Raw genomic sequence first — 13782 nt, forward strand, 5'->3', positions numbered from 1 at the left:
CCTTAAAAGGGATCCACAGGGACGTGTTTAGGCAGGGATAAACAATAAACTGCTGCTTGTCAGGAGATTTTCATTTTTTTATTTTGCCATAAAGAGAACATGTGGAAACTGGTGTTGTTTTAATCATATTCGCAACATTTATGATTGTCATTTAACCTGAGAAGAGCTTTTCACGTCTCTTTTTCTTGTCACGTTGTCTGTGACACCCACAAAATCAAGAAATGCAACCCAGAATAGATGCACACTGAAATAATGTCATCTGGCTTAATGAAAACCACGCGACGCGCGCATCTTGGAAGCATTATGAACTCTTTCTGCAGAAATCTGCGGAAGATGGGGTGGGTGGCGCTCTAATACATCTGGTTCATTTTAGCGTCCAGACCCGACCTGAACATAAAAGCAAGATGAGAAGGGCGTGGGAGAGCGGTGGGTGGGTGTGGGGTGCGTCTGTATTCCCCTTTGGAAGCAGCGCCATCTAGCGCTCGTTGCGGGCTGACCTTGGAAGTTACTTCGGAAAAAAGGGGTGTTCATTTGGCAAGGTGTTGATGGGGGTGGATGTTGCACAGTTGCTGTGGACATACGCGTGTGTGCGCGCGCGAATACACGGAAGGTCTGGCCTGAACTCAGATTTTCCACTGAGATCACTGAGGGCAAGGGGGAGGGGGAGGAAGGATGTGGAAGACAGAAGGGGGACACATCTGGTAGTGATCTGTATTTATTAGCTCTCATAGTAAATCTGTAGGATTTTTTGGCAGATGTGGGGCTCAGCATGAAGTGTGATGCGTGCATTTAGAGATGTCTCAATACCAGCCTTCATCAGGAACACATTAATCTGTAATAAAACTGAGAGGAACGCATCAACAGAGCTGTTCTGTTTTCTTGGTTTTTTTGGTTACAAAGCCCCCCCTGACAGTCTTGAAGCTGGCAGGTAGGCCTGAAATTAATCTGTCTCACTGAGAATTCACTACAAGGTAAAGATAAAGCTATAAATATAAAGATGCAACAACTGAGAGGCTCGGTATGTTTCCAGAGAAGACTGATATTCACAGGAGATCAGTAGCCTCTCTTAGTCAGAAAGAAGGAAGGCAGCCAGCTGGAGCAGCCAGTCTCCAGTCTGAAGACGCTAACATCTTGCAACATTTAACTCATTACCACAGTCAACTGTGGTGGCTGCACCTCCCTGTGAATGGCAGAGAAACGGGTTTGTTTTGAGAGAAAATGCAACTCAAAAGTTAAGTCATTATGGATGAGATGAAACACAGGCAGGGAACAAGTAAGAAACTGAGGTTGGAAAAAAAAAAAGCTTTTTCCCAGTAAAAACATAAAAGTCAGCACACATGCAAGAGATTAATCACAATGTGCCTATTACATTATGACTCGACATCTTCTTTGCGTAAAGTTCAAGTGAACACAAGAAACTGGGAACAGAAGTGCTCCAAATCAAACTTTTCTAGCTGGATGCAAAGAAGAGAAATGCATCAAAAACATGGCGGTGCTCTTAATTGTGTCTTGCAACACTTCAGATGTGGCGAGGTGCCAGTGAAAACATGAAAAAAAGCCACAGCAAACAGAGCTGATGAGAGGAAATGAGCCACATTAACTTCCACAGCTGCAAAGCAATATTTGATTTCTTGCTAAAGAAAAAAAAAAAAAAAAAAAAAAAAAAAAACTTGATGAAAAAGAGTCTTTATATCAGCACTGCCAGATAATGAAGACACATCAGAGCATAAAAAGCGGTTAATGGTCACCTGCTGCCATCTAGTGAAACTCTTCTGTAACATTAGAAAGTGTAAAGTCTAATACTGCCAGCACTGTTTCTGAGAAAGAAAAAACTTAACACGAATAAGGAGTAATGAAAGGAATTTAATTTGAAATTCACATACCTTAAAGGGAAGGAAAGAAACAAAAGTCACAGGGAAATAAACAAAATCAGCTTTTTAACTTTTAGTCACAGTTATTTATCGTCCAGCATATTTACAGAGAACATTTTAACATTTCTGTAACTTTCACGACCTTTTCCAAAAAAAAACCCCAAAAAATTTCATCAGTGTTACAACTTTTGAACATACAGTACATCTTCTAAATAAAAGAACACCCCCCCCCCACACACACACACACACAATAATCTCAGTGACCAAATATTTTCTGAACTACTTTTAATGTTCCCCTGATCCATGTGAAGAGCTGGTGTTTGTGGAGAGCAGATATAAATGCACAAATGCTCTGGCAGCACTTCAGAAAAGAGAGATGAAGTGACACTTCACACGATGCGTTCTTAGCTCCAACTGTTCTGTTAACATTAGCCAAGAAAGCATCGTGAATCCACACAGGATCCCAATCTGCTGTGGTTCTGTGAGACAGGACAGCTGTGTTTAATATACTCTGGCTTCATTTCACTGCAACATACTTACTGTAAATATCCATTTCTAACCAGTGAGTCTTACCTGCTAAAAATTACACCCTTCATACAACAAATTGCATTCTATACAGTCGCCTCTGCCTTCTTACGACTACATCAGGGAACCAGTTCATCAGATATGGTGTTACTTGTGATCTAGAAAAGGGAGGAGAAGCTTCTAATGGGATTACAATTGTGAAAGGGCCAATTTAAACCCAAACCAAGATGTTTATTTTGAAACCTATCCAAGTATTTTTGGGTCTGATACTAATCAAAACACCCAGTGAAAACTGAAAAAAAAAAATTAAAAGGAACTAAGTGAATAGCTAAAAGTTCCAAGACAGGAGTCACATTTTCTGACTCCTTAAAGTCTTGCAGATTATGCCTCTTCCGTTTATGGCTCTAGCTGTGTTAAGTGTACACCGCAGTGATGCGTAAACCTAAAACCCTACATTGTAACCGGATGCGCAACTCCCTAGAAATATAACTACATCCACACTTTCTATTCATCCAACTTATTTACACTGAACTTTCTATTGTTTTAATTTTTAATCTCTGCTGAACATTTGACTGTAAGTGCGTTCTTTTACAACTCAACTGTCAGTTTAGTTGCACGGGATTGTGATGTTTAGGGGGCAGTGTTGAATCTTAGCAACTAAAGCAGTCCCATAACTACTATCATGAACTCAGCTACAGGCTGTCTCAGTCAGTTAATCATGGTTCCCTGATCGTCTTCACATGTGCAGCGAACCAAAGCTGAGTCCAAGTGTGGTCACATCCAACTGTGGTAGCTAAGAATCAGGATCAATAAACAGAAGTCCAGAAAAATATGTATCTCTGAGTATTAGTGAGCTCTAGAAAATTATATATATTAAAAAAAAAAAAAATAGAGTTCAACATAACATCTCAATGCATTCAGGCATAAGAAACTGATGTACAGAAGGAAAAAAAAAAAAAAAAAAAAAAACACAACCAAAGCCTGATGGGAAAAGAGAGAGAGGAACAATTTGTGCTGGTTGTAACCAATCAGCATGATTCCTGTATTGCTTGGTTTAGTTGGTCCATTAAACATTTCTTAGTTTTCCTTCATGCCCGGTTCAATTCATGTTTGAGTGACTTTTCAGGTGCCTCCTCAGGTGGTTCAGACAGGTGTATGTCTTGGGGCAGATCTGGCAGTGATACGGTCGCACCCCTGAGTGGTTCAGCATGTGCTGCTTTAGCACGCTTCCGTCTGAGAAGGCTTTCCCACACTCAGAGCACACGTACGGTCGCTCTCCTGTGTGCACACGCATGTGAACTGTTACTTTGTGTGCCATTGTAAAACCTTTGCCACAGACTGTGCACTTGAACGGCCTCTCTCCTGTGTGGGTGAGCCTGTGGGTGCGCATTGCACCCATCTGGGAAAACGCTTTCCCACAGTCTGGGCAAACGTGCGGTTTCTCACCCGTGTGAACCCTGGTGTGACTCCTCAGTCCTCCAGCTGTGGAGAAACACTGTGAACAGTGCGTGCACTGGTAAGGCCGCTCCCCTGTGTGAGTGCGCATATGCTGCTTCAAATCGTAGCGGTTCCTGAAGCCACGCCCGCAGACCAGGCAGCTCTCTGGTCTGTCATCATTGTGGCGGAGCTCGTGATTGGCCAGGCATTTTTCAGACAGAAAACATTTGCCGCATTCCTGACACTGATACGGCTTCTCATGGTCAACTCTCTGATGGTACTTGAGCTCACTGATCCCAGGAAAGGTCTCATCACAGTATCTACACCTGAAGCGATGGTTGGGGCTGTAGGGAAGCTGATGTTCACTCATCTGATGGTTCCTCAGCAGATGGGCCATCTTGAAGGTCTTTCCACAATGAGAACATTCATATTTTGTCAGCAACTGAACACACTGGTGTCTGACACGCTCATGCAGGGACCTGAACTGACACCCACACTTGGTGCAAATGTGGGCAGCATTTTTACACTTTCTCTTCCTGTGCCCAGACAGGTGAGCCTCTGTGCGGAAGGCTTTCCCACACTGAGAGCATTTGTAAGGCTTCACTGCTGTGTGGAACCTCTGGTGTTCAAGAAACTCAAAACGATATTTAAAGCTCCTTCCACACAGTGGACAGTTATGGGTGACTCTTCCCCGTGGGTAGACTGCTTTGACAGTTTTCCTGGAGGACAGAGAGACTGATGAAGTCCGATGGCTTGAGCCACTTTTCCTATGTTTATCTCCACTTATTAATTTGGCAGTGTCCATTTCACCAACCTCTTCATGCCTTTGTCGATGTTTATCCAGACTCTTTGAAGAGATAAAGCTCTTTCCACATTGCTTACACTGATAAGGCTTCTCATGATCTACTTGCTGATGATACTTGAGATCACCTATTCCTGAAAAACCTATTCCGCAATGGCTACACTTGAAAAGGCGGCTTTGAACATGAGTTAGCAGATGTTCCTTCAGGCTGCTAGACTTTGGAAAACACTTTCCGCACTGCCCACAGTTGTAGTTCCGCCCACGTTTCGGGCAGTGATGTCTGAACTTGTCCAGAGAGGTTGGAAAACTGTTCCCACACTTAATACAAAGATATGCAGCATTTTTGCATTTTCGCAGCCTGTGACCAGCAAGCAGGGTGGCTGTTCTGAAAGCCCTCCCGCACTCAGAGCAGTTGTAGGGCTGTAGCCCGCTGTGGACTCTTTGATGTTCAATGAGGACTGAGTGATGCTTGAAGCACTTGTCACACTCTGGGCATTTATGGATTCCTGAATGCTGTCTCCTGTGTGGAGATGAAGAAATATCGTCCCTTTTTGGAGAATCGGGAAAGTCAGCTGAGGTGGAAGGGTTTGTGGACAACTCTTCATCGAACATGACAATCTGAGGGACATCATTATTTTCATCATCACAAGCACTCGGGTGGGAAGCGATGGCTACTTCCAGAGATGGAGGGAGAGACAAAGAGGGGATCAGAAGATCATCTGACTGAAATGGAGCTGCAGGGAAAAAGGAAACAAATATTAAAACAGTCTCATGTCTGACACTAAAACTAGATGCACTGACTAGCATATACGTACCGACACTGCTCTTTGCTAATTTCCCGTGGCACTGTTTACTCTGGAGTAGAAATTTAAGGTCATCTCCGTTTGACACACACTGCATATACTCCTCTAGGACAGAGGGGGCAGCACTAATCCAGGACGCAGTCTGTAAGACACATGCACAAAAGAGAGGTATGTTTGAAACTGCTCATATTTCCTTTATTATCTTAAAAGTTCCTATCTGTACCTGTTTGAAATCTGGTATTGGCAGCAGTTCCTCAAGTCTTGTGAAAAACTCACAAACTAGGGTCTCGAGTGCTGTATCAAAGTCGGGGCCGTACTCCACAGGAAACACATTCTGCCAGATTTAAAAAAAAAATAAAATAAAATAAAAAAAGCTTGACAATATAAACACACAAGTTTATCCTCATGTAAATGATACACATCTTCCCATTATCACATTGTTACAGAATTGATTTCAAGCACCACATAAAAAATCATATTTGATCTTAGGTTTACCTTCAGAAAGTGTTCTCTGCCATCTGTGTCTTCAATGAGGCCTTGAACCAACTTCATAAAGTTTGCCTCTGGTGCTTCAATTACAGGATCATTAGTCTGGATAACCACATGACAAGTCAGACAACGCAAGTCTACAGATAATAATTATTTTCATTATTACTGATTACTTTTGTTTAATCAATTCAGTAATTTGTTTTAAAAATTCTAACAGGGACATCTTTATTTTGGAATTTAGAAATCATTTATTTATTCATAATTAAAACACGACAACACCATCACCCACCTCCTCGATGCAGGAAGATCGGATTCGGTTAAGGTGGCTCTCAACAGCCTTGAGATCTTCGGGGTGTTCAGAACGCAGCAGTTCAAGAGTTGTCTAGAAGAAGTGTAATTTATAATATTAACGTGCACCTCACATCCTCTTCTTGGGTCTCATTTAAAAAGTTCCTTTTACACACATGGTGGACCCATACATTTCACTTACCCTTGCCCTGAGGCCCAGTGAGAGCAGCCTCCCTTCTCTCTTACTCATCAGTTCAGGAACTGCATCTGTTACCATGGACACAAACTCCTCCAGTTTCCCATAGTGCTTTATGTTCCGCTGGCGCACCACTTCCCACATCACAGCAGACATCAGACGGAGTGGTGGGACCAGGAGAGCCAGCGAGGACAGGGGCACACTGAATTCTTTTAAGGGAAAACAGACTGGGTCAAACAGGCTTATAATCAGGTTAAGAGCCTCGTACACTTTTGGCCTTGAGTTCACTTTTCACGTAGCTTGTATTTAATTTTGAGACAGCACAGAGAGCCCCCCTTCTTGTTTCAAAGGCGAGATTAAATGCTATAAATTTAAGTAGTTGAAATCCAGTGCAAATGGGAGATATTCTGTCTTGAAGTTAGCACTGTCCATCCACGAGCTGCAGAAATACAACACCGGGTTTGTGTGCAGGTAGCCTCTCACTTCGTGTTTGCTGCACGAACCTTCCGGATAATCCACAGATGCGAAAACAAACACATGCAGCTGTTTTACACTGAAGCACAAAGAGGCAGTGAGTTTACTAACAGCTAACTGGGGGCATGACGCTAGTTACTCTATTTCAAACGAATCTCGATATTCTTCCATGCTAAAATACCATTTTTAAAAAATATATTGAAGGAGCCCTTTTCGGCCAAATAAAATGTTTTAAACGCAGATTATCGTTACTGTTTCTGACCTATCTAAAGCATTAGCTAACTTGCCGTCTGCAAGGGAAAAACCGGCTTAATAGGCAGCAAAACAATTCTTGTTCCAGAGATTAGTCGAGGCCTGCTCAGCTCCGCGTAATCCTTCTCTTTAGCTAGTCGGCTAACCGCATAACAAACCAAAATACAAAATGCTGTCGAGCTTCACGAGGTAATACTTACCCATGTCGTTCATTTTTGGAATTCTTCAATAACACTGGAAAGAAAACTCAATACGAGTAGGTAATTCGTTCATAATCTCAGCTAGGATACTAGCTAACCGAACACACAGCTTCAGGCGCCAACTTCTTCCTGAAGCACACTGTTCATATCAGGGAGCGCTGGGCCAGTAGGTTCATCAGGGAGGTTCGTTTTGCTTTACGGGGCAGCCCGTACAAAATTATTCCTATTTACTTTTCGGTCAAAATTAGGCGCACCCCGCCTCCGGACAACCTAAATGATAAAAGTAACGTAAAAACCCGGATAAACTGTATTTTCTTGTAAATCATGCTTTTAAGTACAGCTTTTTTTATGCTTATATTTTAAGTTTTGAACAAACATCACAACGTAAAACTACATCTAAAAATTAAAGTAATTAAAACTACAGTAGGATATTTAAAGCTGGTTGGTACAAATGTAAAATTTGACAAATAGGTGGCAATCCTCTTCTTTATTCTGTGTTTACAATATTGAACAGTGTAAATAATGCTTATCCAGTAGGAAATTAAGTGTTACCTCAGTGAAAATAGGCACTAATAAACAGAGAACAGCACTGTTTTCTTTCATAATGTTAAGATACAGTTTAGGACATCAAAGGACAAAGAAAATGTGTATGTCAGAACTAAAAGCTGCGCTTGAACATTAAATTTTAGACATCACAGGATTAAGGAACGAATCAAAAAAAAAAAAAAAAGCTGCAACATAATCCCTCCAACACTCTGAATCCTATAACACAGTGGACAAAGTCAACAATAGTGAGTAGTGTTGCTGCATGAAGACAGTTTCAGTGGAAAAATAGCATTTGTTAAGAATCAGCAGAATCAGGGAGTCTGAGCCTGGACTACATTGTGAGATTTTAAGTGCCTCTTCAGGTGACTGAGGCATGTGTAAGTCTTTGCACACAGTTGACAAGCGTAGGGCCGAACTCCTGTATGGCTCATTCTATGTTTTTTCAGTTCGCTGCCGCGGGAAAACCCTTTCCCGCATTCGGCGCACTCATAGGGGCGTTCCCCAGTGTGAATGCGCATGTGGAGCGTCACTTTGCTCGCCATGGTGAATCCTCTCCCGCACACTGAGCACTTGTACGGCTTTTCCCCCGTGTGGGTGCGTCTGTGAATCTGCAGCTCGCCAGCTGAGATGAAAGCCTTGCCGCAGTCAGAGCACAGATACGGTTTCTCTCCCGTGTGAATTCTTATGTGTATGTTTAAATTTCCTGACACAGAGAAGCGCTTCCCGCAGTAGGTGCACTGGAATGGCCTCTCGCCCGTGTGGCTGCGCATGTGAAGGTTCAGGTCGTGTTTGCTCTTGAAGGCTTTGCCGCAGCGTGCGCAGATCTGCGTCCTTTGTTGCGTGTGGCGCAGCTGGTGAGCGGTCAAACACGCAGCAGAGCTGAAAAACTTTCCGCACTGCTGGCACTGATTGGACAGCTGAGGAGGATGGATCTTTTGATGCGATCTTAGCTCGCTCATACCCGGGTACACTTCCCCGCACTGTCTGCATGTGAAAATACGGTTCTGGTTGTGAGTCAGCTTGTGCTTAGCCAGCAGGTACATTTTCTTAAAACTTTTCCCGCAATACGAACAATCAAACTTTTGGACACTATGAACACACTGGTGTCTAAATTTTTCCTGCATAGATTGAAAGCTTTTCCCACATTTGATGCAAATATAAGCTGCTTTTCTGCACTGTGTCCGCCTGTGACTTGACAGATCAGAGCTCCGCCGAAAGGCTTTGCCACACTGAGAGCACTTGTAAGGGTTTTCTCCGGTGTGCAGCCGCTGATGCTCCAGGAGTTCATACCTGTAAATGAAGCACTTCCCACACTGAGTGCATTTGTGTGCAACTCTCTGCCTTGGAGGGCCGATCGTAGAGCTGGACAGCGCAGGACTCTCAGTAGATGAAGAGGGAGCCTGGGGTGCTGCTGTAACTTGGTCACTGCACTCCTCCACAATGTGAGCATCAGGGATACTGTCGGTGCCTTTTCCTCCTCTCACTTGTTCTGCATTCCTGCTGTTCAGAATGTGAGATTCCTCCTCACATGGCCATCTTGTATCCCATATGTCAACATCTCTGGTTTTTTGAAGAGCAACTGCCTCAGACACTCTTTGGTTTTCAAAGGTTTGTGCGTTTGATTCCACGTATTTGGCACTGTTGTCTCTCAGGGAAATGGGGAGAGATAATGAGGAGAAAAGCCGCTGCTCCGAGAGAGATGGCACTGTTACAAAGAGGAATTAAGAATGAGAGAAGTACAGTTTACAGGTACATAATATACATCATATGCACCAGGGTTGATACCCATAACTGGAATCACCCATTAATCTTTTATCTTTTTGAATTAACAAGCTATTTGGCTATAAAAATCCAAACATAGCTCCCAGTGTCAATCACAGGACCTACAATAGCTCACTCTGACCAAAATGACTAAAGTGACTAAAAGTGATTAGTTTTAGAGCAACAGTTCAAAACAACAGCCATCTCAAGGCACATTATATTGTAAGTAGCATACATTACAACCCCACTACAGATTTTGAGGTGAAGACCCCACAACATGAAAAAGAGAACCCCAATGATCAGATGATTCTCTATGAGCAGCACTTGGTGATGCTGGGGAGGAAGAACTCTCTTAACAGCTGAACCATCCTCAGAATCTGTCTGTGGTTGGGGGATGACGTGAAGAGAAGAGAAGGACATTCAAAGGCAGACTATCTCACCACTAGAATCCATCTTGGTCAGTTCACCTATGGGAGCCCTGCTTCTGAGCAATACTTTGAGGTCATCAGATTTGGTTACATATTGAATGTACTCCTCTAGCACAGCCGGTGCATCACCAATCCAAACAGCAGCCTGTATCAAATAAATAAAATGATTTTAATGCATGGGAGCTAGGCTGCTAACTTCTGGAAATGCAGTGAAAACAGTTATTTTTTAAGGGGAAAAATTGTGGGCCTCTACCTCCTTGAAGTCTGGTACCGGCAGCAGCTCTTCCAGTTTGGAGAAGAAGTCACAGAGAAGCGTTTCCAGTGCTGTATCAAAGTCAGGCCCGTACTCCACAGGAAACACATTCTACCAGGCAAAAAATTATTATCAAACAATCTTACCTTATTATATTTAGATTAACTGTAAGACAAAAGCAGAGACACACTTTCAGGAAGTGTTCTCTCCCCTCTGAGTCCTCCAGGAGTCTCTGAACAAATGTGACAATGTTGGCTTCAAGATGGTTACCATCTGGACAGACCTGCTGAGTTAAATAAACAAATTTTAAATAAAGCAGAGCTTCTTAACCAGCCAATATATAAAAATGCAAAGCACTACACACCTGTCGTGAGCTAGTTTGCAGCAGGCCATTCGACTGTGTTTCACCGCCTCTGAGATCCTCAGAGTTTAACATTTGTAATGTCATCTGGAAAGGCCATTAAGGGCAGACAAACAATTACAGAAAGGACTTGCATTTAAATGCCACCATATCTATAAATGTGACACTAAAGATTTACAGTTTCAGTTCACATGAGCAGAAATTTCACTTGTTTGTAACTTTTAAGTTTTAGTATCTCGAGAATAACTGACATCATCTTCAAGACATTTGTGGTCATTTCTATTGCATGATCAAACATACTCCTAGGAAGCTTAAAAAAATTAGCAATTTCACAGTCAAATTTCCAAACAAATAGGAATCTGATGAATACATGCTGACAGTGAATCGACAGTACGTTACCTTACCTTTGCCCTTAACCCCAATGTGAGCAGTGACATCTGTCGGCTTGTCAAGATGTCAGGAATGGCTTCAGATACCAAGGACACAAATTCCTCCACTTTCCCATAATGCTTGATATTTCTCAGATGAACCACCTTCCACATCACAGCTGACATCACCCGCAAAGGAGGAACCAGGAGCCTCAGCGATGTCGGGGGCAAGGGACTCTCTGCATGGGCTAGAACAGCACATTGATCCGGTCACAGAAACTGTAGAGATTTCTACAGCATCAACAGGTACAGTCTCCACATCATCACCAGAAAGGTGCAACAAGAAAACTATTTGTGCCTTACAGCATATACACCAATGAAAAGCCAAACTGACAGTATTCTTTGGCTTGTTCTTTCTTCTCAAATGACGAAAATACGGTGTCAGGTAGCAGTCACTTAAAGTACAAGCGACAAAGAGTTTACTGTGTTTCCGTCTAGTTTATGCTGTCTTTGTGATGCGTGAGCTGATGTGTGTTTAACTCGTATTTGTTCACCTTTTAACTGCTTATTTATGTATGAATTTGGTCCCCTCTGTGTAATTAGTGTAATTATCTTTCATGTAAACAAAGTAACACTGAAGTGGGACCGCAGAGCAAAGAGTGTCACAAATCAAAAACACTTTCCTCTTCTGTTTGCTATCTCCAGGAAATTTAGTAAAGATTATACAAACTGCACTTTCATTTCCCCAGTTTTTTTTTTTTAAAGCTATAGAAAAATATTTAACACTTCAACAGTAATGAGTCAGAGAGGAAGTTATCGTTAGCAGATGAGCTAACATCAAAACAAACAAAGAAAAAGAAATTTTACCCATTTTATTATCCCGAAGAGCTGCTGTTGTTGAATGGACACTGAGGAAGGACCCCTCATTAGATGATCTTCCCACTGGGATGACTATCTGCGACACAAAAGCCGCTCACTTCAGCACCTCTGCTTCTACGTCCATGTTGACAAACGCAGCGGAGTCGCGTCCGGACTCTTCTTCGTGGTGCATATTTCGGGCTGACAGCGTTACCGCCCCCTGCTGTCTGCTGCAAACAACCCACCGCCAGCAGTCACACAACCACTGACATTTTTCCTTGTTTAATGCAGCTGTAGTGTGTACAGAGTAAAGTACGATGAGTTGGTAATTATACATCTTCATTGGCAGTTTAAGTGAGAGTAGAATGATAGTGACTAATAGCAATGCTTAGGCATAGGCATAGGAATCGGGGGGGGGGGGGGGGGGGCTTATTCATGGACTTATAAAATACAAGACTTCTATGACATAATTTACTGTCTTTAAACCAGTCGTGGGGGGGGGGGGGGGGGGGGGGGGGGGGGGGGCGACAGGAAGAGGGGAGGTGAAGGAGCGCAGGGGCGCCTAATCAGCGCCATGCCTCTGTTATTGATCATGTCATATGCACAGCTGTTACATACAGAAAATGCAACTAGAAAAATATTTTCCCCACCCTATGCATTGCATATAGTGCATACCCCTTTTTTACGCCACTGACAATTATGCACTGGTAACAATTATATATGCATTGGTAACAATTATCTGTGCATTGGTAAGTATGCACTGGCAACATTTATATATGCATCGGTAGCATTTATCTGTGCTCAAGCCAGTTTGCCCACGTCTTACGATTATAAAACATATACATATGTAAGTTACAGATGCAATAATATAGGTGTACACAACATTATTTTTCCAAGAAACATTTGAAAAAGAAGAAAGTAAATAGCATTTTTTTCAGGCTTTGCCCAGAGTATTTATGGATCTGTCAGGTTTCCGATATGTGCCCCCCCCAATACTAAACTCATTCCTACCCCCCTGCTTATTATGCATACACATCCATGATACTATCAGTTCTTAACATGTCATTATATTAAAATTCACTTTGGCTGAACAAAATAATAATATTTATGAGGAGTACACACGTAGAATAGATCAGAAAGACAGTAAATCAGCAAATCTTTATCATATGTCCTTTAGTTTGACATAAATATTATATCTTGATGCCCCTGTTTCCATTTCCCTTTGTCCCCAAATTTCCTCCCTGCAGCATGAGAACCACCTGGAAATTTAGATGCCAACACGTGAAATCTGTTCATTCATCAGACTCATCTGTAGCTGCATGAATCCCCTGGTGGTGGCAGTGAAGGATATGAAACAGTCATGGCTCAGTAAGTATTTATCAGAGACAGAGGATCCACAGGAGAAGTAATTAGATGGTGCCTCATCAGGCCATCTGGGCAGCATAAACCAGCATGACTAAGTAAATATCCATCAGCGCATGTGGTGAGTGACAGACGGGTCCTTGTGCCTAAAAAGGCTATTTCCCTTCTCCTCTGTTTTTGTTTGCTTTTGTTTGTTTGTGTTCTTTATGCCTCTCTCAGTCCTTTTAATGAAGCCAGCCTTGGTTTTTACTTTGCTATCATCCACAGCCAGCCAGCCATCCAGGACTAAAAAAAAATTACACCTAAATGCAAGCTAGCTGTAACGTTTTATCCCAACATCAGTAAAACCAGCAGATAAACTGCTAAAATGACTGGATCACAGTCTGGACTTGATGGAGCGTCCATTACAAGGCACGCAGTAAGAAAATGTAACCCACAGTGAACAGAGTTTTGTGAAGAGGATAATATTGTCATGTATTCAGTCCCTATATGTAGAAATCTGAGTCTT

The 13782-nt window shown here is 42.5% G+C and overlaps 2 protein-coding genes across 3 annotated transcripts; both read right to left on the minus strand.

The window, feature by feature from the left end:
• Window positions 1-1917: 1917 nt before the first annotated feature.
• LOC115795315 (zinc finger protein 11-like) lies at window positions 1918-7485 on the minus strand. The gene is made up of 7 exons (XM_030751139.1): window positions 7338-7485; window positions 6418-6620; window positions 6217-6309; window positions 5934-6029; window positions 5662-5772; window positions 5451-5580; window positions 1918-5369 (listed from the first exon to the last, which is right to left on the minus strand). Exons 1-7 carry the CDS (start codon window positions 7348-7350, stop codon window positions 3496-3498), a joined length of 2520 nt encoding a protein of 839 aa, XP_030606999.1. The 5' UTR covers window positions 7351-7485; the 3' UTR covers window positions 1918-3495.
• A 335-nt stretch (window positions 7486-7820) lies between these two features.
• LOC115795794 (zinc finger protein ZFMSA12A-like) lies at window positions 7821-12078 on the minus strand. 2 transcript variants are annotated; one of them, XM_030751886.1, is made up of 7 exons: window positions 11922-12078; window positions 11091-11302; window positions 10690-10773; window positions 10516-10608; window positions 10326-10436; window positions 10085-10217; window positions 7821-9588 (listed from the first exon to the last, which is right to left on the minus strand). In XM_030751886.1, the coding sequence occupies exons 1-7, from the start codon at window positions 11923-11925 to the stop codon at window positions 8195-8197; spliced, it is 2031 nt and encodes a 676-aa protein (XP_030607746.1). In that variant the 5' UTR covers window positions 11926-12078; the 3' UTR covers window positions 7821-8194. The 2 variants fall into 2 exon arrangements, with proteins under 2 accessions (XP_030607746.1, XP_030607745.1); XM_030751885.1 differs by having other exon boundaries at window positions 10516-10611.
• Between the last annotated feature and the right edge of the window lie 1704 nt (window positions 12079-13782).

This window comes from Archocentrus centrarchus, chromosome 17 (assembly GCF_007364275.1).
Source record: "Archocentrus centrarchus isolate MPI-CPG fArcCen1 chromosome 17, fArcCen1, whole genome shotgun sequence".
NCBI classification, from domain to species: Eukaryota; Metazoa; Chordata; class Actinopteri; order Cichliformes; family Cichlidae; genus Archocentrus; species Archocentrus centrarchus.